Here is a 19222-nt window from a genome sequence, read left to right as displayed (position 1 = left end):
TCCTCCAGTCCGGGGGATTCCAGTCCATGTGTTCCGGTTCCGTGGGCAGTGCCTGCAGTCCCTGCGGTGTGCTTACCAGTGTTGGTTGGTGGGTTTTTGCCTGCTGCTGTCGCTCCTCGTCAGCAGCTCAAGGCTCACGTTTGCTCCAGAGCCCGGCCCCGCGGGCTCTGAACCTGAGAACCAGACAGATTGCAAAGGCCATGAGCCCGGCAAGAACCCCCGCCCAGCTGACCCAGCTGGGGTCCAGCTCCATCGTGTTCTTGATCCTTCTATGACTCTTCGTCAGTATCGTGGGAAACTGTTGTCTCATCCTGTTTTGAAGAAGACCCCTGAAGCGGCAGCTGAGAGAAAACGTGTCCGGTGGCTTGGAATCACTGAAAGCCCAGTTTCAGATATGGACCCTTTCATCATGCTCTCAGAGTATCGCCGCAGCCTTGTCCTGAATCCCAGCTTTGTGGGATACTCCGGAAGCTGTCGCTGAGAGGAGACGTCTTGGGAATTCCACTCTCTGGGGCCCAGCAGGGGTCCAGTCCCGTTCAAGCAGTGCGCCCAGACAAGCCTCTGAATCCAGTCCGAGCAGCGCGTTCAGCCAAGCTTCAGAGTCCAGTCCGAGGGACGCTGCTGACCGAGCCTCCGATGCCAGTTCAAGTGGCGCTGTCTACTGAGTCTCCTAGTACCAGTTTGGATCCCAGTTCCAACCCCATTTTTGATCTGGATCCGTTTCTGACACTCCAGGATTACCGGGTTGCACTTTTGTCTGATCCAGCCCTGAAGAATACTCCTGAAGCTGCAGCGGAAAGAAGGCGTGTCTCCCTGGCTTGGGTTCGAAGAAAACCCAGTTTCTGCTATTGATCCCTCTACCAAGCTGTTCTTTTACCGCTTCCAACTCCTCTCGGAGCCAACCCTACGGGATACTCCTGAAGCCCAAGCTGAAAGAAGGTGGCTTCCTGATTTTCCCGACAAACGTCTGAGTCCAGCCTGAAGGGCTTTGTCTGCCAAGCTTCTGAGTCCCACACTGAGTTCCAGCCCAGTGCCTGAGTCTGTTTTGAGTTCCAGCCCAGATGCTGAGTCCGGAGCGAGTTGCAGCAGTGACAGCCAAGATGCTGAGTCCAGAGCGAGTTGCAGCAGTAGCAGCCAAGATCTGAGTCCAGAGCGAGTTGCAGCAGTGGCAGCCAAGATGCTGAGTCTGGATCGAGTGGTAGTTCCAGTCAAGGTGCTGAGTCTGGATCGAGTTGCAGTTCCAGTCAAGATGCTGAGTCTGGATCGAGTTGCAGTTCCAGTCAAGAGGCTGAGTCCTGGATCGAGTTGCAGTTCCAGTCAAGATGCTGAGTCTGGATCGAGTTGCAGTTCCAGTCAGAGGCTGAGTCTGGATCGAGTTGCAGTTCCAGTCAAGAGGCTGAGTCTGGATCGAGTTGCAGTTTCCAGTCAAGAGGCTGAGTCTGGATCGAGTTGCAGTTCCAGTCAAGATGCTGAGTCTGGATCGAGTTGTAGTTCCAGTCAGATGCTGGGTCTGCACTGAGTACAGAGTCCAGCCGAGACAATGAGTCCACAATGAGTGCTGAGTCTGCACTGAGTACAGAGTCCAGCCGAGATAATGAGTCCACGATGAGTGCTGTAGTCTGCACCGAGTGCAGAGTTCAGCCGAGATGCCGAATCAGAATTGAGTTACAGCCCGGGCAAGATGCTGAGTCCGGGTCAAGTTACAGTCCAGGCAAGATGCTGAGTCTGGTGAGAGTTGCCGTCCCGGTCAAGATGCTGAGTCCAGGTCAAGTTGGAGTTCCAGTCCCAGGCAAGAGGCTGAGTCCGGGTCAAGTTACAGTCCCGGCCAAGATGCTGAGTCCGGTGAGAGTTGCCGTCCCGGCCAAGATGCTGAGTCCGGGTCAAGTTGGAGTTCCAGTCCCAGGCAAGATGCTGAGTCCGGGCCAAGTTGGAGTTCCAGTTCCAGGCAAGATGCTGAGTCCGGGTCAAGTTGCACTCCGGTCAAGATGTGAGTCCGGTGAGAGTTGGCGTTCCAGTCCAGGCAAGATGCTGAGTCTGGCTCAAGTTGCAGTCCTGGCCAAGATGGCTGAGGTCCGAGTCAAGTTGCAGTCCCGGCCAGATGCTGAGGCCGGGTCAAGTTGGAGTTCCAGTCCCAGGCAGATGCTGAGTCCGGGTCAAGTTGCAGTTCCGGCCAAGATGCTGAGTCCGGGTCAAGTTGGAGTTCCAGTTCCAGGCAAGATGCTGAGTCCGAGTCAAGTTGCAGTCCCGGCCAAGATGCTGAGTCTGGGTCAAGTTGGAGTTCCAGTTCCAGGCAAGATGCTGAGTCCGGGTCAAGTTGCAGTCCCGGTCAAGATGCTGAGTCCGGAGCAAGTCCCAGTGCCAGCCGAGATGCTGAGTCTACGTTGAGTACCGAGTCCAGCCAAGAGGCTGAGTCGAATTGAGTGGCAGTTCCGGCCAAGAGGCTGAGGCCGGATCAGATTGCAGTCTCAGGCAAAGATGCTGAGTCCTACTCTGAGTTCCCACTTCAACCAAGATGTTGAACCCCTCCTGAGTTCCAGCTCCAGCCAGAGGCAAGGTCCAGTCTGAAGTCTTGTTCGAGTTCCTGTCCGGCTTTAGATTCCAGGATGGGTGTGTGGGCTCTAGCCCAGTTTCTGGCTGCTACAGTGGAGTGCCAGGAAGTCAAGGAAGTTGTGGACTCCTTCAAGAGATGGTTCCTGTTGAATAGAACTCCACTTGTTGCATCCAAGACTCTGATCCTGCCTAGCAGCCGTTCTAAAGAGCCTCGTGGCGGCCAAAGCCATTCTGGTTTCTTAGTTCCAGATTTACTTGTCACGTCCTGCCCAGCAGCCCAGATTTAGTTGTGAAACCCATTGGGAGATTTCATCACAGCTACCCATGGAGACCCTAAATTGTCTTTTGAGACCTGGGGCTCCCGTGGGGACACGGGAGCCTTGAGGGGGAGGTGCTGTTATGATTGGGGTCTGAACCCCTCTCAAACTTACCTCTTTCCTGGGGGTCAGCTTCTTAGCTGGCTTCTGTTTCTTTTCTCTTTCCTTTCTGAGCTGGCTCTGTCTCTCTGTGCTGGCAGCTTGCCAGCAGCATGGGTTAATTGTCTCACTTCACTACAGCTGTGTGTGTGTTGCCTGAGTTGCTCTAACTCTCTTTGGGTGTACTGGCTTCAAGTGTTTTCACGGTTTTGCATTGGTGTGGGTTGGGCCTCTCTGGGTCAGTGTGCTTTTGCCTAGGTCTAGGGAGTGTGACATCAGCAGGGAGGGCTGTTGATAAGGAAGTGGTGTTGTTTCCTTCAGGGCCTTGCAACAGTTGTGTTTGCTTTAGGTAGGGTTGGTGCAGTGTGCACTTCTGACATTGTGTCCTAGGGTCCCTGCTTGCTTTTGCTAAGGTCCAGGTTAGTGTCAGTGCAGTGTGCACTGGTGTCTATGTGTTTAGCTTTCCCTGCTTTTCCCTTGGTTCCCCTGCTTTTCCCTCTTGTTTTGGAAGCATTGCTATGTGTAGGGCTTTGGAAGCTCTGTTGCTATTAGAAGTACTCCTGGGTTTGGTTTGTTAGGAACACTGCAGAGTTTGCTGTTAGAAGTACTTACTGGTGTTTGTGCTATTGGTAGCATTGCAGTCTTTGGCTGTTGGTGTTTGGTGATTTAGAATCACTTTTGGCTTATGTGTAGCTTCCCTTCTTTTTCCTTGTGGCTCCCCTGTCTTCCCTTTTAGTGCTAGGAGCTCTTCTGGTTGCTTGCCAGAGTAGTGCTTAGGAAGCACCTTGTTAGTTGTATCTAGCTTGCTAGAGCAGTGCTTAGGTAGCTGGTTTAGTTTTGTGTTTAGCTTATTAGTGTAAAGCTCTGCTTGTAGCTTGGTGCTTAGTAGCACCTGTGTTAGCTTTGTATTAGTACCCTGCTCTGTTAGTTTAGTGCTTAGGAAGGTCCCTTTCTTGTGCAGGGATTAGGACTCCTGTTTAGTATAGGGCGTAGGAAGTCCTTTTGTCAGTTTTACGGTTAGGAACACTCCTGCTGGTTAGGGCTTGGGAGCACGTAGATCAGTTTAGGGTTAGGAGCACTTCCTGTTTCCAGTCCTGGTCCCTTTGTCATTCCGGTATCCAGTAAGTCCTGTCGGCTACTCGAACCCAGGAGCTCAACTCTTGGGGGGCTTAGTAGCTAAGTACAGGTGAAGCTGTTGGACCAGTCCAGTGTGCTCCAGTCCCGTGTTCCGGTCCTGTGTCCTCCAGTCCGGGGGACCAGTCCAGGGTGTTCAGTCTGGTGTGCTCCAGTCCAGTGTGTTCCGGTCCGGTGTGTGTTCCAGTCCTGTGTCCTCCAGTCCGGGGGATTCCAGTCCCATGTGTTCCGGTTCGCTGGGCAGTGCCTGCAAGTCCCTGCCGGTGTGCTTACCCAGTGTTGGTTGGTGGGTTTTGCCTGCTGCTGTCGCTCCTCGTCAGCAGCCCAAGGGCTCACGTTTGCTCCAGAGCCCGGCCCCGCGGGGCTCTGAAACCTGAGAACCAGACAGGGCAATGGAGGGTTAAGTGACTTGCCCAGAGTCACACCAATGTGGCCGCGCAGGCTTCTGCTTCTGTGAGTCTGACATCCTGCACGTACCGTGCAGGACGTCAGACTCAGAGAAACAGAAGCCTGCGCAGCCTTCTACATGGAATGTTGCTAGTGAATAGCAACATTCCATGTAGAATCTCCAATAGTAGCAACATTCCATGTAGAAATCTCCAATAGTATCTATTTTATTTTGGTTACATTTGTACCCTGCGCTTTCCCACTCATGGCAGGCTCAATGCGGCTCACATGGTGCAATGGAGGGTTAAGTGGACTTGCCCAGAGTCACAAGGAGCTGCCTGTGCCTGCAGTGGGAATCGAATTCAGTTCCTCAGTTCCCCAGGACCACAGTCCACCACCCTAACCCTAGGCCCACTCCTCCTGCCTCACATACCTCACATGTCATCACTGATGCAGATAGAGAGCCAGCCACAGGAAAGTGAAGAGCCAACAGTAACACACTACTGTATGGCCTGCTTCCATGTTAACCTACATGCAGCTCGCTAGGCAACATCTGCCCTTCTTTTCTACCTGCTGTTAAGATTGTGTGGAGGGATTTTGATAAGGGACTAATGTACCTGATGTTTTCCATCAAATTAAGATGGTACCATTTTTTGTGTGTGTGTGTGTGATGTCAGCTGATTTAAATAATATAATAGCTTCACAAGATTGCGTTTGTGAAAAGTCCGTACAAAATGTAGACTTGATTCCAGCACATTTTTGGTAATAAAGTTTCTCAATGTTCTGTGACATTGTGACTTGTTTCTTATCACTTATCGTTTATTAGGACTTACCATACCGTTTTTTTTATTTTTAACAAATCAGAGCTGCTTACACACTAGGCTAAAAAAACAATGATGAAAAAGTAGGAAAAGGAATGCAATTAAAATAATAATAAAAATAAAAATCATACAAAAGATCCAGTCATAACACGCTGAAAATTCTGCATAATGGTTTCGCTGGCTCCCTACCCTCTAACTTGAATGATGCTTCAGCATATGGTAATTTTGCATGATTTTGCAAGTAGCTCTTAGGTGCAGATAAAGGACAAATAAGGCACAAAAATTCACAATGTGATTATACATATTCCATGTCATTCCTCACGTGAAATCTTCTTTATGAAGCTATTCACACTTCCTTACATTGAATGCTGAAGGTGAAAATGGAATTTAAATTGCTCATTTCCATAGCATAGTGCTTTAACTTCTAAGCTAAAGAACAGTAGAACACTGAATGCATTTTAAAATTTGTTGTGTTATCCTTGGTGTTTCATAGTTTGACTTTGTGGAGCTTCTGGATGGGAGACGTCTGCTACCCAGGAGGTGAGGAGCCTAGAAGGACCCCAGCGCCTACACAGGGGCATTGTTCCACTGTCCAGTCACGAAACAGGATTCATTCAGTACTTGGATACAGGAATCTGCATCTGGCTTTCTACACGATGGCAAAGAGTCTGAGGTGGTCTCCTTTCTCACCACAGCCATTGGTAAGCAGTGCTGTTTTGTTAGCAAATCTGCAACATAACACTGTAGAAATCTAATTGTCTGCTGCTCAAAAACAGCATCAAAAATTAAAAAAAAAAAACTAGAAATAAAAATAACATAAGAAAGGAAAGACCTCAGAAAAGCCCAAGTGCCACAGTGGTCTTGTCACAGATAACTTCAAAGCTAGGGTTACCATACTTACGGATTTACCCGGACATGTCCTCTTTTTGAGGACATGTCCGGTGTGTTCGGACGGATTTGGCCAGCTGCCCGTTTGTCCAGATTTCTGGACAAACAGGCTGGCTGGCGGGAGCGGAGGTGGACATGGGACTCCTTTCCCCTCCCCTTACGCTACTATCCCTGGTGGTCTAGTGGTACCTCTTCGTTTTCGGGGCAGGAAAGAGCCCCCTCTTTCCTGCCCGGAGCGCTGCTGCTAGCTGCCCTGCATACTGTGAATCCGGCTCTCGGCATTTCAAAATGGCCGCCGAGAGTTGAAGCAGCCTCGCGAGACTTCAACTCTCGGTGGCCATTTTGAAACGTCGAGAGCTGGACTTACACAGGATGCAGCAGGGCAGCTAGCAGCAGCGCTCCGGGCAGGAAAGAGGGGGCTCTTTCCTGCCCCGAAGGGCGAAGAGGTACCTCTAGACCACCAGGGATAGTAGCGTAAGGGGAGGGAAGGTGATGGGGGGGAAGAGGGGGTGACCGGGGGCGGGGCGATAGCGTGAACGAGGCGGTGCAAGGGCGTGGAATGGGGGCGGGGCAAGTGTCCTCTTTTTATGAGGACGAAAAATGGTAACCCTATTCAAAGCACTTCACTCGGCTATTGAGCCATCACTGGCCAAAAATCTACTTAAAGTGAATGTTAAATGAATGTTTTTGTTTTGTTTTTTACTTTTTTCTTTTTACTTTTCCCTTGCTCAAAAAATCAGCTAGCATAAGTCCCAATAACATAACGCCTCAAAAAAAATTTAAATATGGTCACTTAACCTCTTGATCAAATGCGGCCACTCTCCTCCCAATCTCGTTCCTCCCAGCGGGAACCCGTTTCTCCCTCCGGCTTTCTCAAGGGAGAACAGGGAGATGAACAAGGCATTTTGTCTTATTTTTCATATCAACTTAGCAGCAGACAATTAGATTTCTACAGTGTTTTGTTGCAATTTATTTGAATTTCCTGTAGAAGAGTATATATGTAATTTTGTAAGTGAATCTGACCAGTTAGTCTTTCCTCAGTGATGAAAGGATAATGGACTATTTCGAGTCCAGGAGATTATTAGAAGGTCATATTAAAAAAAAAATCTGATCTTTCGGTTTGACTTATTTGGATTTTTCCCAGTTATTTCCAGTTTAATTTCCATATCTATTCTTGTTGTTGAAACTGTACATTTTATTTTAGTTTTCTTATTTTTTTAATCTGTTTTTTGCGGGAGGAGGGAGAGGGGGCACGGAGTTGAGATCTGGCCGAGTCTCTGTGTTCCTTTGGTTTCCATCTCAGTTGGAATTTTCTTGTAATGGTTTATGCTGCCATGGGCCTTCATTTCTGATACATGAGGGGTTTTCCCCTATTTGGTAGCCCCCCCCCCCCCCCCCAATTTGCCTCAACTATTTCAATCACAGTCCTTGATCCCGAGCTACTAAGGACCTGCTATCATTGAAATTAAATAGGAAACGCTAATGATATTCCCTCTTTTCAAAATGAAATAAATATTCATTTATCATTTTTGAAAAGCTACTCATACAATCATAGTATGAAGATTCCTTAAGAGAAGATTACTTTCACATATGGGGGCCCATTTATTATGGTGTGTAGCACTGTTCATGCGTGAATTAGCATGCACCAACCATTAATTAGTGCAGTATCACACCGGTTAGTACTAGGCGGTTGAATGGGTGAGGACTGCTTATTAGTTTTGTAGTTGAGTCTGAAACAAGAGTACGAGGGGTCTTGCTTGATTCTTCACTCACCTTCTCTCACTATATTAACTAACTATAGAAGAAAACACTATTCAAAATGAGACAGCCACGTTTAATCATGTAGACTACTGCAATGGAATTTATGCGGGATGCAAAGAACAAACCTTAAAGAAACTTTAGACCGCTCAAAACACGGCAGCTAGGCTTATCTTTGGAAAAACGCGATTTGAAAGCGCAAAACCCCTCCGTGAAAAACTACACTGGCTCCCAATCAAAGAACGCATTGCCTTCAAAATCTGCACCCTGGTCCACAAAATTATCTACGGCGAAGCCCCGGGATACATGACAGACTTGATCGACCTACCAACCAGAAACACATTCGAATCAACATGAGCAGACCTAAATCTGCACTACCCAAGCTGCAAAGGACTCGAATACAAATCAACTTACGCATCCAATTTCTCTTACATAGGCACAAAACTGTGGGACGCATTACCAAAAGCATTGAAAACCACGTACGACCACCTAAACTTCCGGAAAAAACTAAAAACTAACCTGTTTAAAAAGGCATACCCTACCAGTCCATCATAAATGCCTGATCTCTGCAACACAATACAACAAAACTAAAGTACGTAATGGACATAACACAACTCTTCCGCTGTACGATACCCTAATGTGGCTGTGCCACATGAACTTTATCTTACCGCAACATCACTTTGTATTTGTTTACACCAGAGTCTGTAATGCCTCTCTGGTACTATGAAAGCCACATTGAGCCTACAAATAGGTGGGAAAATGTGGGATACAAATGTAACAAATAATCAGATCATTCTTCAACCAAAATGCCTTTACGCTACTAGTCCAAATGTTAGTCCTACCTCATTTGGATTACTGTAACGTTCTAGAGGCAAAAAAACATAGTAAAAATTTTTTTTTCAGTATATTAAAAGCAGGAAGTCGGCAAAAGAATCGGTTGGTCCGTTGGATGACCGAGGGGTAAAAGGGGCGATCAAGGAAGACAATGATGTAGTGGAGAGATTGAATGAATTCTTTGCTTCGGTCTTCACTGAGGAAGATTTGGGTGGGATACCGGTGTCGGAAATGGTATTTCGAGCGGAAGAGTCGGAGAAACTTACTGACTTCACCGTAAACCTGGAGGACGTAATGGGGCAGTTCAGCAAACTGAAGAGTAGCAAATCTCCTGGACCGGATGGTATTCATCCTAGAGTACTGATAGAACTGAAAAATGAGCTTGCAGAGCTACTGCTAGTGATATGCAATTTATCTTTAAAATCGAGCGTGGTACCGGAAGATTGGAGGGTGGCCAATGTAACACCGATTTTTTAAAAAGGTTCCAGAGGAGATCTGGGAAATTATAGACTAGTGAGTCTGACGTCGGTGCCGGGGAAAATGGTAGAGGCTATTATTAAAAACAAAGTTACAGAGCACTTCCAAGGACATGGATTACTGAGACCAAGTCAGCACGGCTTTTGTGTGGGGAAATCTTGCCTGACCAATTTACTTCAATTCTTTGAAGGAGTAAACAAACATGTGGACAAAGGGGAGTCGGTTGATATCGTGTATCTGGATTTTCAAAAGGCGTTTGACAAGGTACCTCATGAAAGGCTACAGAGGAAATTGGAGGGTCATGGGATAGGAGGAAATGTCCTATTGTGGATTAAAAACTGGTTGAAGGATAGGAAACAGAGAGTGGGGTTAAATGGGCAGTATTCACAATGAAGAAGGGTAGTTAGTGGAGTTCCTCAGGGGTCTGTGCTAGGACCGCTGCTTTTTAATATATTTATAAATGATTTAGAGATGGGAGTAACTAGCGAGGTAATTAAATTTGCTGATGACACAAAGTTATTCAAAGTCGTTAACTTGCGACAGGATTGTGAAAAATTACAGAAGGACCTTACGAGACTGGGAGACTAAATGGCAGATGACGTTTAATGTGAGCAAGTGCAAGGTGATGCATGTGGGAAAAAAGAATCCAAATTATAGCTATGTCATGCAAGGTTCCACGTTAGGAGTTACGGACCAAGAAAGGTATCTGGGTGTCGTCATCGATAATACACTGAAACCTTCTACTCAGTGTGCTGCTGCGGCTAAGAAAGCGAATAGAATGTTGGGTATTATTAGGAAAGGTATGGAAAACAGGTGTGAGGATGTCATAATGCCATTATATCGACCACAACTTGAGTATTGTGTTCAATTCTGGTCGTCGCATCTCAAGAAAGATATAGCAGAATTGGAAAAGGTGCAGCGAAGGGCGACTAAAATGATAGCGGGGATAGGACGACTTCCCATGAAGAAAGACTAAGGAGGCTAGGGCTTTTCAGCTTGGAGAAGAGACAGCTGAGGGGAGACATGATAGAGGTATATAAAATAATGAGTGGAGTGGAACAGGTGGATGTGAAGCGTCTGTTCACGCTTTCCAAAATACTAGGACTAGGGGGCATGCGATGAAACTACAGTGTAGTAAATTTAAAACAAATCGGAGAAAATGTTTCTTCACCCAACCCGTAATTAAACTCTGGAATTCGTTGCCGGAGAACATGGTGAAGGCGGTTAGCTTGACAGAGCTTAAAAAGGGGTTAGACGGTTTCCTAAAGGGCAAGTCCATAAACCACTACTAAACGGACTTGGGAAAAATCCACAATTCCAGAAATAACATGTATAGAATGTTTGTACATTTGGAAAGCTCGCTAGGTGCCCTTGGCCTGGATTGGCCGCTGTCGTGGACAGGATGCTGGGCTCGATGGACCCTTGGTCTTTTCCCAATGTGGCATTACTTATGTACTTATTATTTCTTGGTATTAAATGTCAATATCAGAAAATAAAAATGCAAATCTTGTAGAATACAGCTGCTAGACTAAATATACAGATTAAATAGATGTGCTAGTGTTTCAACTCGTCTTAACGAACTGCACTGGCTTCCCATAGCAGAAAGACTCAGTTTCAAAGCTGCTTGTTTAGTTTTTCAAATCTTACAGGGTTTCACCTCTGAAGTGCCTACTAAGACTGCTTCGCTAAGTTTGGTCCAGTCTAACAGACTGAATGAACAATTGATTCTAGCGTCACTGTTTCAAAAGACCATTCAGAATCAGATTTTCAGCTCTCTATTCCCTGTACTTGGAGTTAAAATATGGAACTCTCTACCTATAGCCATCAGAACAGAAAACCTTTCTCTTCCCAAAGGACTGCTTCATTACAATCCATTAACTTCTACCTCCTAGTATCATCCATTATCCTTTCCTATAATGGTTTTGGTCTTGTGCATTACACCAGTGGTCTCTAATTGTTCTCATACCTCACACTAACATTATTTGCTTTTGTCTCGCCTAGAGTGCAAACCGCAGTGAACCCTGGAACGGGGATATTAGCGCTATACAAGAATTGATTTGATTTACATTTAGCGCCTCTGAGCTAATTGCAACCAAAGTTAAGCACAGTTATGAAGTTTGCAGTGCAGAGATTCTGAGGCCGTTCTGGGCCAACTCCCAACAATTACTGCACAGCCTTTTAATTTTTGCTGCTAAGATGCATTAAGTGCAAAAAGTTAGTGCATTTAGTAAAAGACCTCATAGGCTGTGCTGCTCCAGAACCGCAAAAGCTCAGAAAGACTAAAGAGGAATTAGCCTGGTGCAGTGACGATCCTAGTTCGGCTGCCAGCCGGGGCGGATCGCCAATGCGCACCCCCCCTGGTTTAGCACGACCCCCCCCCCCCCCCCCCGATGCATTCTTGGCTGCTGGGAGCAGCCGTGCGGATAGGAAGTAACCTGTTCTGAGGCAGAGGGAGCAGGGAACCAGCGGAGCCGACAGGCACGCGGCTGCTCTCTGCAGCCCTCCAGCGGCGTGCACCCGGAGCTGAGTACGTCTAGTTGCGCTATAGAAATGATAAGTAGTAGTAGTAGTAAGGGAGGGCACCTAGATGTGGGTACAGTGGGTTTGTGGTGGGCTTTGGAGGGCTCGCTGTTTCCTCCACAAATGTAACAGGTAGGGGGGTATGGGCCTGGGTCCACCTGTCTGAAGAGCACTGCACCCACTAAAACTGCTCCAGGGACCTGCATACTGCTGTTAGGGAGCTGGGTATGACATTTGAGGCTGGCAAAAAATATTTTTAAAGGTTTTTTTAGGGTGGGAGGGGGTTAGTGACCACTGGGGGAGTGAGGGGAGGTCATCCCCGGTTCCTCCGGTCAGTTCGGGCACCTTTTTGAGGCTTGGTCGAAAGAAAAAAATGGACCAAGTAAAGTCGGCCAAGTGCTCGTCAGGGACGCCCTTCTTTGTTCCATTATCAGCCGAGGACGCCCTTGTGTTAAGCATGCCCCGGTCCCGCCTTCGCTATGCTTCCGACACGCCCCCGGGAACTTTGGTTGTCCCCGCGACGGAAAGCGGTTGAGGACGCCCAAAATCGGCTTTCGATTATGCCGATTTGGGCGACCCTGTGAGAAGGACGCCCATCTCCCGATTTGTGTCGAAAGATGGGCGCCCTTCTCTTTCGAAAATAAGCCTGATAGTAACCCCTTAAAAAATCCACGCAAACAAATTTTATGTATAAAGAACAAGCATAGGGTATCTTTAATTTTAAAATATTATTTATTAACACTAATCAGCAACACAACAAAAATGAAAAACATTGTACCACAGGCTATTTGAGCACAAATACAGAGCAGTATACAGTACAATACTGTATTTCATAATATTATACAGCAGGCAGTGCGATCAGAAATATAGAACAGAGCAATGGAAACCATTTTTATCTACTGCAGGTTCACTGCTTTGTCTTCTCCAGTCAATAACAGTACGAAGCAGAACGGAAACTGGAAACCCTCCAGATCTAAGAATGAGAGTAGGAATAAAGAAAGTGCCGTAAATGTAAATGAACAAAAAGGAATAGGTGTACATTGTGTACGAGAATCTTACCATGGTTCCGTTTCTGCAAAAGCACGGTCTCATTAAAAATGGTTCCCCGGCAGAAAAAGCAAGGTCTCAGCTCAAAACATCTTTAATGGTCACTTTCTTTAGCACTTCCTTTATCATCGTCCAGTGATCAAGCAAGCATTGTTAGAAGCAGCGTCCCAGTTCAAAAATTTCTGCAAACGTTTCTGCCCCTGGACCCCCTGATGACGACCCCCCTCCCGCCGCCGCCTACCTTTGCTGGTGAGGGACCCCAACCCCCGCCAGCCGAGCCAAGGTCCTCTTCTTCCCAATCCCATGCAAGGCTTCGTTCTAGTCTGACGTCCTGCACGTTGTATGTGCAGGACGTCAGACTCACAGAAACAGAACGAAGCCTTGCAGATCAGCCAGCAACGTGGCCGCTGGCTGATCTGCAAGGCTTCGTTCTGTTTTTGTGAGTCCGATGTCCTGCACGTAGAATGTGCAGGACGTCAGACTAGAACGAAGCCTTGCGTGGGATTGGGAAGAAGAGGACCTCGGCTGGCAGGGGATGGGGTCCCTCACCAGCAAAGGTAGGCGGCGGCGGGAGGGGGGTCGTCATCAGGGGGTCCAGGGGCAAATCTACGGGGGCCCAGGCCCCCATGGCCCCACACTGGCTATGCCCCTGGATCAGATTAGCTAAGGTTGTATAATTGAGACTGTACTGTGCCTTACAAATAAATGCCTTTTAGTATAAATTTCACACATATGGCTGCTATAAAGACAGTCTATTTCCGGTATGAAATGTGCTTAACAGGTTTTGGACCTCATCTTTTCAAACATTGGGCAAGCTAGTGGAGGAAAACACTGGAGTTTGCTAAGGGTAAAGGGTCATTGATTTGATCTTTTACCTTTCTGTGGTACAACCAAAGAAAGGTGAAATATTTATTATATGCAAGTACTTTCTCTGTCCCTAGTGGGGTCACAATGTAAACATTTGTACCCGAGGCAATGGAGGGTTAAGTGCAGTGGCAGTCCTACCATTAGGCCAACTGAGGCGTGGGGCCTCAGGCGGCACTCTTCCCTTCCCTCCTCAACCCTCTTCCCACATTTACCTTATTTTTTTCTTTTCCAAAATGCGGCAGCGATTCCCATATGCTGCTCCTCTTCTCCCTACTGCGGCCCACCTCTTCACATAACTTCCTTTTTCCTCAGAGGCAGGATTCAGTAGAGCGAAGAAGCCGGTGCCATGGCAGGTGAAGAGGGTTAAGGAGAGAAGGAGGGAGATGCTAGACTGGGCGGGGGGGGGGGGGGCATCTCATCTCTGCCTCAGGCGGCAGATTGCCGTGGGCTGCCCCTGGTTAAGTGACTTGGGGGTCTTTACTAAATGATATATATCAAATGTATATCAAAATCTGTGGTGACTCCAGAATGAGGCTTGGAATGCACTAAAACAGACAATTGGAGCACCAGAATGAGGCTTAGAACATATGGAAAGAGGCAGTTGGGGCACCTTAATGAGGCTTGGAATGCCCAAAGAGGCAGCCGGAACACCAGACTGAGGCTTGGAACACTCATTGGTTGAATAGTAAGTACCCTGCAAAAAGCCACGGGAGGCTGTTGGGGTTGGGAGGAAACAGAGGGCTGCAAGCAAGTAAATAATATTTTTAATTCGTATGGGTGGGGATGGAGGAGATTAATTGTGGGGATGGAATGGATCTTCACTGGCACGGGTGGGTATGGGTTAGATTCCATTGGGGATGGGCGAAATTTCTGTCCCTGTGCAACTCTCTAGTTCAGACTGAGCTGGAATCATAAGAAATAGTAAAAGAATGAAGATGTGATGGAGCTTAGTCAGGTGATCATGTCATTACAGATAGCAATCATATTTTGTTGTTAATGGCTTTTGCACTGGTGGGAGAGCACCTCTCTGTACATGACAGTTGCTGTAATCTGCTCCAAAATGCTGGAACAGGTGAATAAAAATGAAGCTCAGAAGGTATTGTGATTACCCAATTTAGCATACCTTACTCCGGGAGAATGAAGGTTAGATTTCCAGCGGGACTTGAAAATAGAAGGGGAAGAAAAGATGACATATTATCAAGCGGTCACACAAAATAGGATGCTGTGAAAGAGTGCTCAGAAATAATGGATTTCCATGCTGCTGTCAAGACGGCCTTATCCCCAGCTGGCAACTAACGGAGAAAATGTAAAAAGGCCTTCAAAAATACAGATGAGGCAGAAAAGTCACAAACCTCCGCAAATGCTTCATTTCAAATTAGGAACATTTTTTCCCCAGAGAAAGCCTTTAATGCATAGCCTCTGTGGAATATAATTCAACGGGTTCAAAGTATACAAACAGAATTAAAAATACAAACTTATAAAAAGTGGCAGGAACTAAGGTCAGGTCAGACTAGGGTGGCCACCGTGCTTTACGTCAGAAGGACAGTGAGCCAGTGTCGGGTTATCGGTTTTCTCTTTTGAAATTTCCTGTTTTGAAGAACTGAAAGAACAGAGTTGAGGAACCAAGACTGATTTCATCAGTTCCTCACGATGAGGAGCCCAGGTAGTTACCTTAGTTCAGACTCAACAGTGCTTATATAGTTTTCAGGTAGTATCTTACAGATGCTGTTGGAAGCAGATAATATCATGGCCGAGGGAGACTTCAATTTCCATTTCCTTCTGCAATACCACAGACTTCTTTGGTCTCTGGCCTTTTCTTTTCTCTTTCCAGGATCCTCTGTGCTTGTCCCGTGCTTTCTTGAATTCTGTTTTGTGCTTTCACTGCCTGAACGTAGGTGTCCCACTGTCTTTGAAGTAAATTTGGGGGAATTTTTTTTTTTTCAGACATATTACATCTAATAGAAAATCAAATACACCAGAAGTTTGGAATGCCCTCCCACGGGAGGTGGTGGAAATGAAAACGGTAACAGAATTCAAGCACGCGTGGGATAAACATAAAGGAATCCTGTTCAGAAGGAATAGATCCTAAGGAGCTTAGCCGAGATTGGGTGGCAGAGCCGGTGGCGGGAGGCGGGGACAGTGCTGGGCAGACTTATACGGTCAGTGCCAGAGCCGGTGGTGGGAGGCGGGGCTGGTGGTTGGGAGGCGGGGATAGTGCTGCGCAGACTTATACGGTCAGTGCCAGAGCCAGTGGTGGTAGGCGGGGCTGGTGGTTGGGAGGCGGGGATAGTGCTGGGCAGACTTACACGGTCTGTGCCCTGAAAAGGACAGGTACAAATCAAGGTAAGGTATACACAAAAAGTAGCACATATGAGTTTATCTTGTTGGGCAGACTGGATGGACCGTGCAGGTCTTTTTCTGCCGTCATCTACTATGTGTGTTACTATGTTTGTGTTATTAACATTTCCTCATGTGGCATTTGCATACTTTTGTGAATGGCAATTTAAGAAAGCCACTATTTCCAGGTGAAGATTCATACCGTACAGAGATTTAAAAGGATATCTCAAACTTAATCCAAAAGTAATGGGCAATACTGAACCCACATCACTGATACAGCAGAAAAAAATATTTTCTAAAATTAAAGGACCATCATAGAGTCACGAGCTGCAGACAATTCAACTTGAATCATAAAGCTGAACAACAACTCTAATCATCGGTCCAAACCAAAATAGTTACCTTGTGTAGAATATTTATATGTCACCTTTTCAAAACAAAATCAAATTCAAGCAATTTTTTAAAATGGTTTCTTGAATATGTACAAACTTATCTGAAAAAAATCCATTCTCAAGTCTGGCTGCTCTTATTCAAAGCTTCATCTTCATGGTCCCAACATAGTCATGTTGTGAGGGGGTATAAACTGCCCCTCACCCTTAAGAATGGTCCCACAGGTACTTCGAACCATCTTAAATACCCTAGTCCTGCCCAGAGAGGAAGTGAGATGGGAGGGGTGGAGCCAAAAGGACAGGCTGAAGTGCACTGCACCCACTGAAAACTGCTCCAGGGACCTGCATACTGCTGTGATGGAGCTGGGTATGACATTTGAGGCTGGCAAAAAAAGTTTTTAAAGTTGTTTTTTTGAGGGTGGGAGGGGGGTTAGTGACCACTAGGGGTGTCAGGGGAGGTCATCCCCGATTTCCTCCGGTGGTCATCTGGTCAGTTCAGGCACTTTTTTGGGACTTGGACCTGAAAAAAAGGGACCAAGTAAAGTTGGCCAAATGCTCGTCAGGGCCAGCTTTCTTTTTTCCATTATCAGGCGAAGGCGGCCATCTCGTACCACGCCCACATGCCTTCTACACCATGCCAACACGCCCCCTTGAAGTTTGGCCAGCTCCGCGACGGACTGCAGTTGAGGCCGGCCAAAATCGGCTTTCGATTATGCCAATTTCGCCGGCCTTGAGAGATGGCCGGCCATCTCCCGATTTGTGTCGGAAGATGGCCGGCCTTCTCTTTCGAAAATAAGCTGGATAGTTTCACTAGAGGCAGGTCTTGTCAGACAAATCTGATTGATATCTTTGACTGGGCGACCAGAGAGTAAGATCGAGGGAGAGCGCTAGATGTGTATTTCGATTTTAACAAAGCATTTGACATGGTTCCACGTAGATGGATAATAAATAAAATGAGTGCCAGATGCACTGAGCACAAAAACAAGTAGTAAATGGCTATTTTTGAAGCAAAAAGTTGGACGTTTTTGTGGTTTGAAAATGGCCATGTTCGCTACTGGATTTTTGGTTGTTTTCGAAAATTCCCTTCAAAGTAATATAAACACTCAAACAGCAGTATCCAGATCAGTAAAATCCATTGGTGCATTCTCGTCCAAAAAATATTTAAAAAAGGAGTCCACCACCCGTAACAGCAGCCAGTCTTATATTAAAGCTTACACGATATAATTTAGTAGTTGGGGAAACAGAAATGCGTTCAGAGAATTCCTGATTTTGCTAAGATCAATCATAGCCCACAGAACTGGTGGCAATTTAGTGCCCCATGATATATAAGCAGTGGCGTACCAAGGGGGGGCGGTGGGGGCTCTCCGCCCCGGGTGCACGCCGCTGGGGGGGTGCCGCGCGCGCCTGTCCTTCGTTCCATGCTCCCTCTGCCCCAGAACAGGTTACTTCCTGTTCCGGGGCAGAGGGAGCATGGAACGAACAAAGGACAGGCGCGCGCGCGCGGCACCCCCCCTCCCCCCAGCAGCATGCACCCAGGGGAGGTGTTCCTTCGCGGGGGGGGGGGGGTCACGCTGCATCCGGGGGGGGGGGGCGCTGCACCCGGGGGGCAGGGCGCATTGGCGATCCGCCCCGGGTGTCAGCCCCCTAGAAACGCCACTGTATATAAGAAAAGAAAAGAATCATTTTGGCTTTTACTAATCTCAGATCTTCATGTGAGAGTTCGATTCCCACTTCAGGCACAGGCAGCTCCTTGTGACTCTGGGCAAGTCACTTAACCCTCCATTGCCCCATGTAAGCTGCATTGAGCCTGCCATGAGTGGGAAAGCGCAGGGTACAAATGTAACAAAAATAAAATAGATACTATTGGAGATTCTACATGGAATGTTGCTACTATTGGAGATTCTACATGGAATGTTGCTATTCCACTACCAACATTCCATGTAGAAGGCTGCGCAGGCTTCTGTTTCTGTGAGTCTGACGTCCTGCACGTACGTGCAGGACGTCAGACTCACAGAAGCAGAAGCCTGCGCGGCCACATTGATGATCTGTAAGGGCCAGGCACAGGCAGCTCCTTGTGACTCTGGGCAAGTCACTTAACCCTCCATTGCCCCATGTAAGCCGCATTGAGCCTGCCATGAGTGGGAAAGTGCGGGGTACAAATGTAACAAAAAAAAAAAAAAGAGAATGTTCAGAAATGTAATGAGGCCACTGAACTGGTCCAAAATATACAAACTACAACCAAAGCTTTAAAGTGAATCTGCTCAGAGAAGGGTGGCCAGTGATGCGACTGCAAAATGGGAGAAGCATTATTTCTCAATTGTTACAGCTTTTGGTTGTGTTTTGGATTTGTTGAAACTGCCCTGCACTTTACTGACAGTCCAGAGTATAGGATACTGCAATAGTAAAAAAAAAAAAAACAACATTAAAACTGTATAAATAATAGATGCAAAATTTGCCTGTTCAAAATAAGGATGAGTCTTGTGCAACAAGCTTATTTTCAAGCTTATTTATTTATTGCATTTGTATCCCACATTTCCCCACCTATTTGCAGGCTCAATATGGCTTACATAGCACCGTGCTGGCGATCGCCACTTCCGGTATGACAAGTACGTAGTGATATTATGGTAGAGATCATGTGTGACAGACACATTATGGAATAGGAAAGGAGAAGATTTACAGTGGGGGAAATAAGTATTTGATCCCTTGCTGATTTTGTAAGTTTGCCCACTGACAAAGACATGAGCAGCCCATAATTGAAGGGTAGGTTATTGGTAACAGTGAGAGATAGCACATCACAAAT

General features: G+C 46.9%; 1 protein-coding gene across 1 annotated transcript in view; it reads left to right on the top strand.

The window, feature by feature from the left end:
• TENM4 (teneurin transmembrane protein 4) overlaps positions 1-19222 on the top strand; it is a 1172733-nt gene that overhangs the window by 815969 nt on the left and 337542 nt on the right. Inside the window, 3 exon segments of the mRNA XM_030200091.1 lie at positions 5802-5835; positions 5838-5952; positions 5954-6009. Of these exon segments, the coding sequence (XP_030055951.1) occupies positions 5802-5835; positions 5838-5952; positions 5954-6009 (205 nt within the window).

This window comes from Microcaecilia unicolor, chromosome 4 (genome assembly GCF_901765095.1).
Source record: "Microcaecilia unicolor chromosome 4, aMicUni1.1, whole genome shotgun sequence".
Classification (NCBI taxonomy): domain Eukaryota; kingdom Metazoa; phylum Chordata; class Amphibia; order Gymnophiona; family Siphonopidae; genus Microcaecilia; species Microcaecilia unicolor.
Note: the sequence above shows the minus strand (reverse complement) of the source record. Positions and strands in the feature narration are given on the sequence as shown.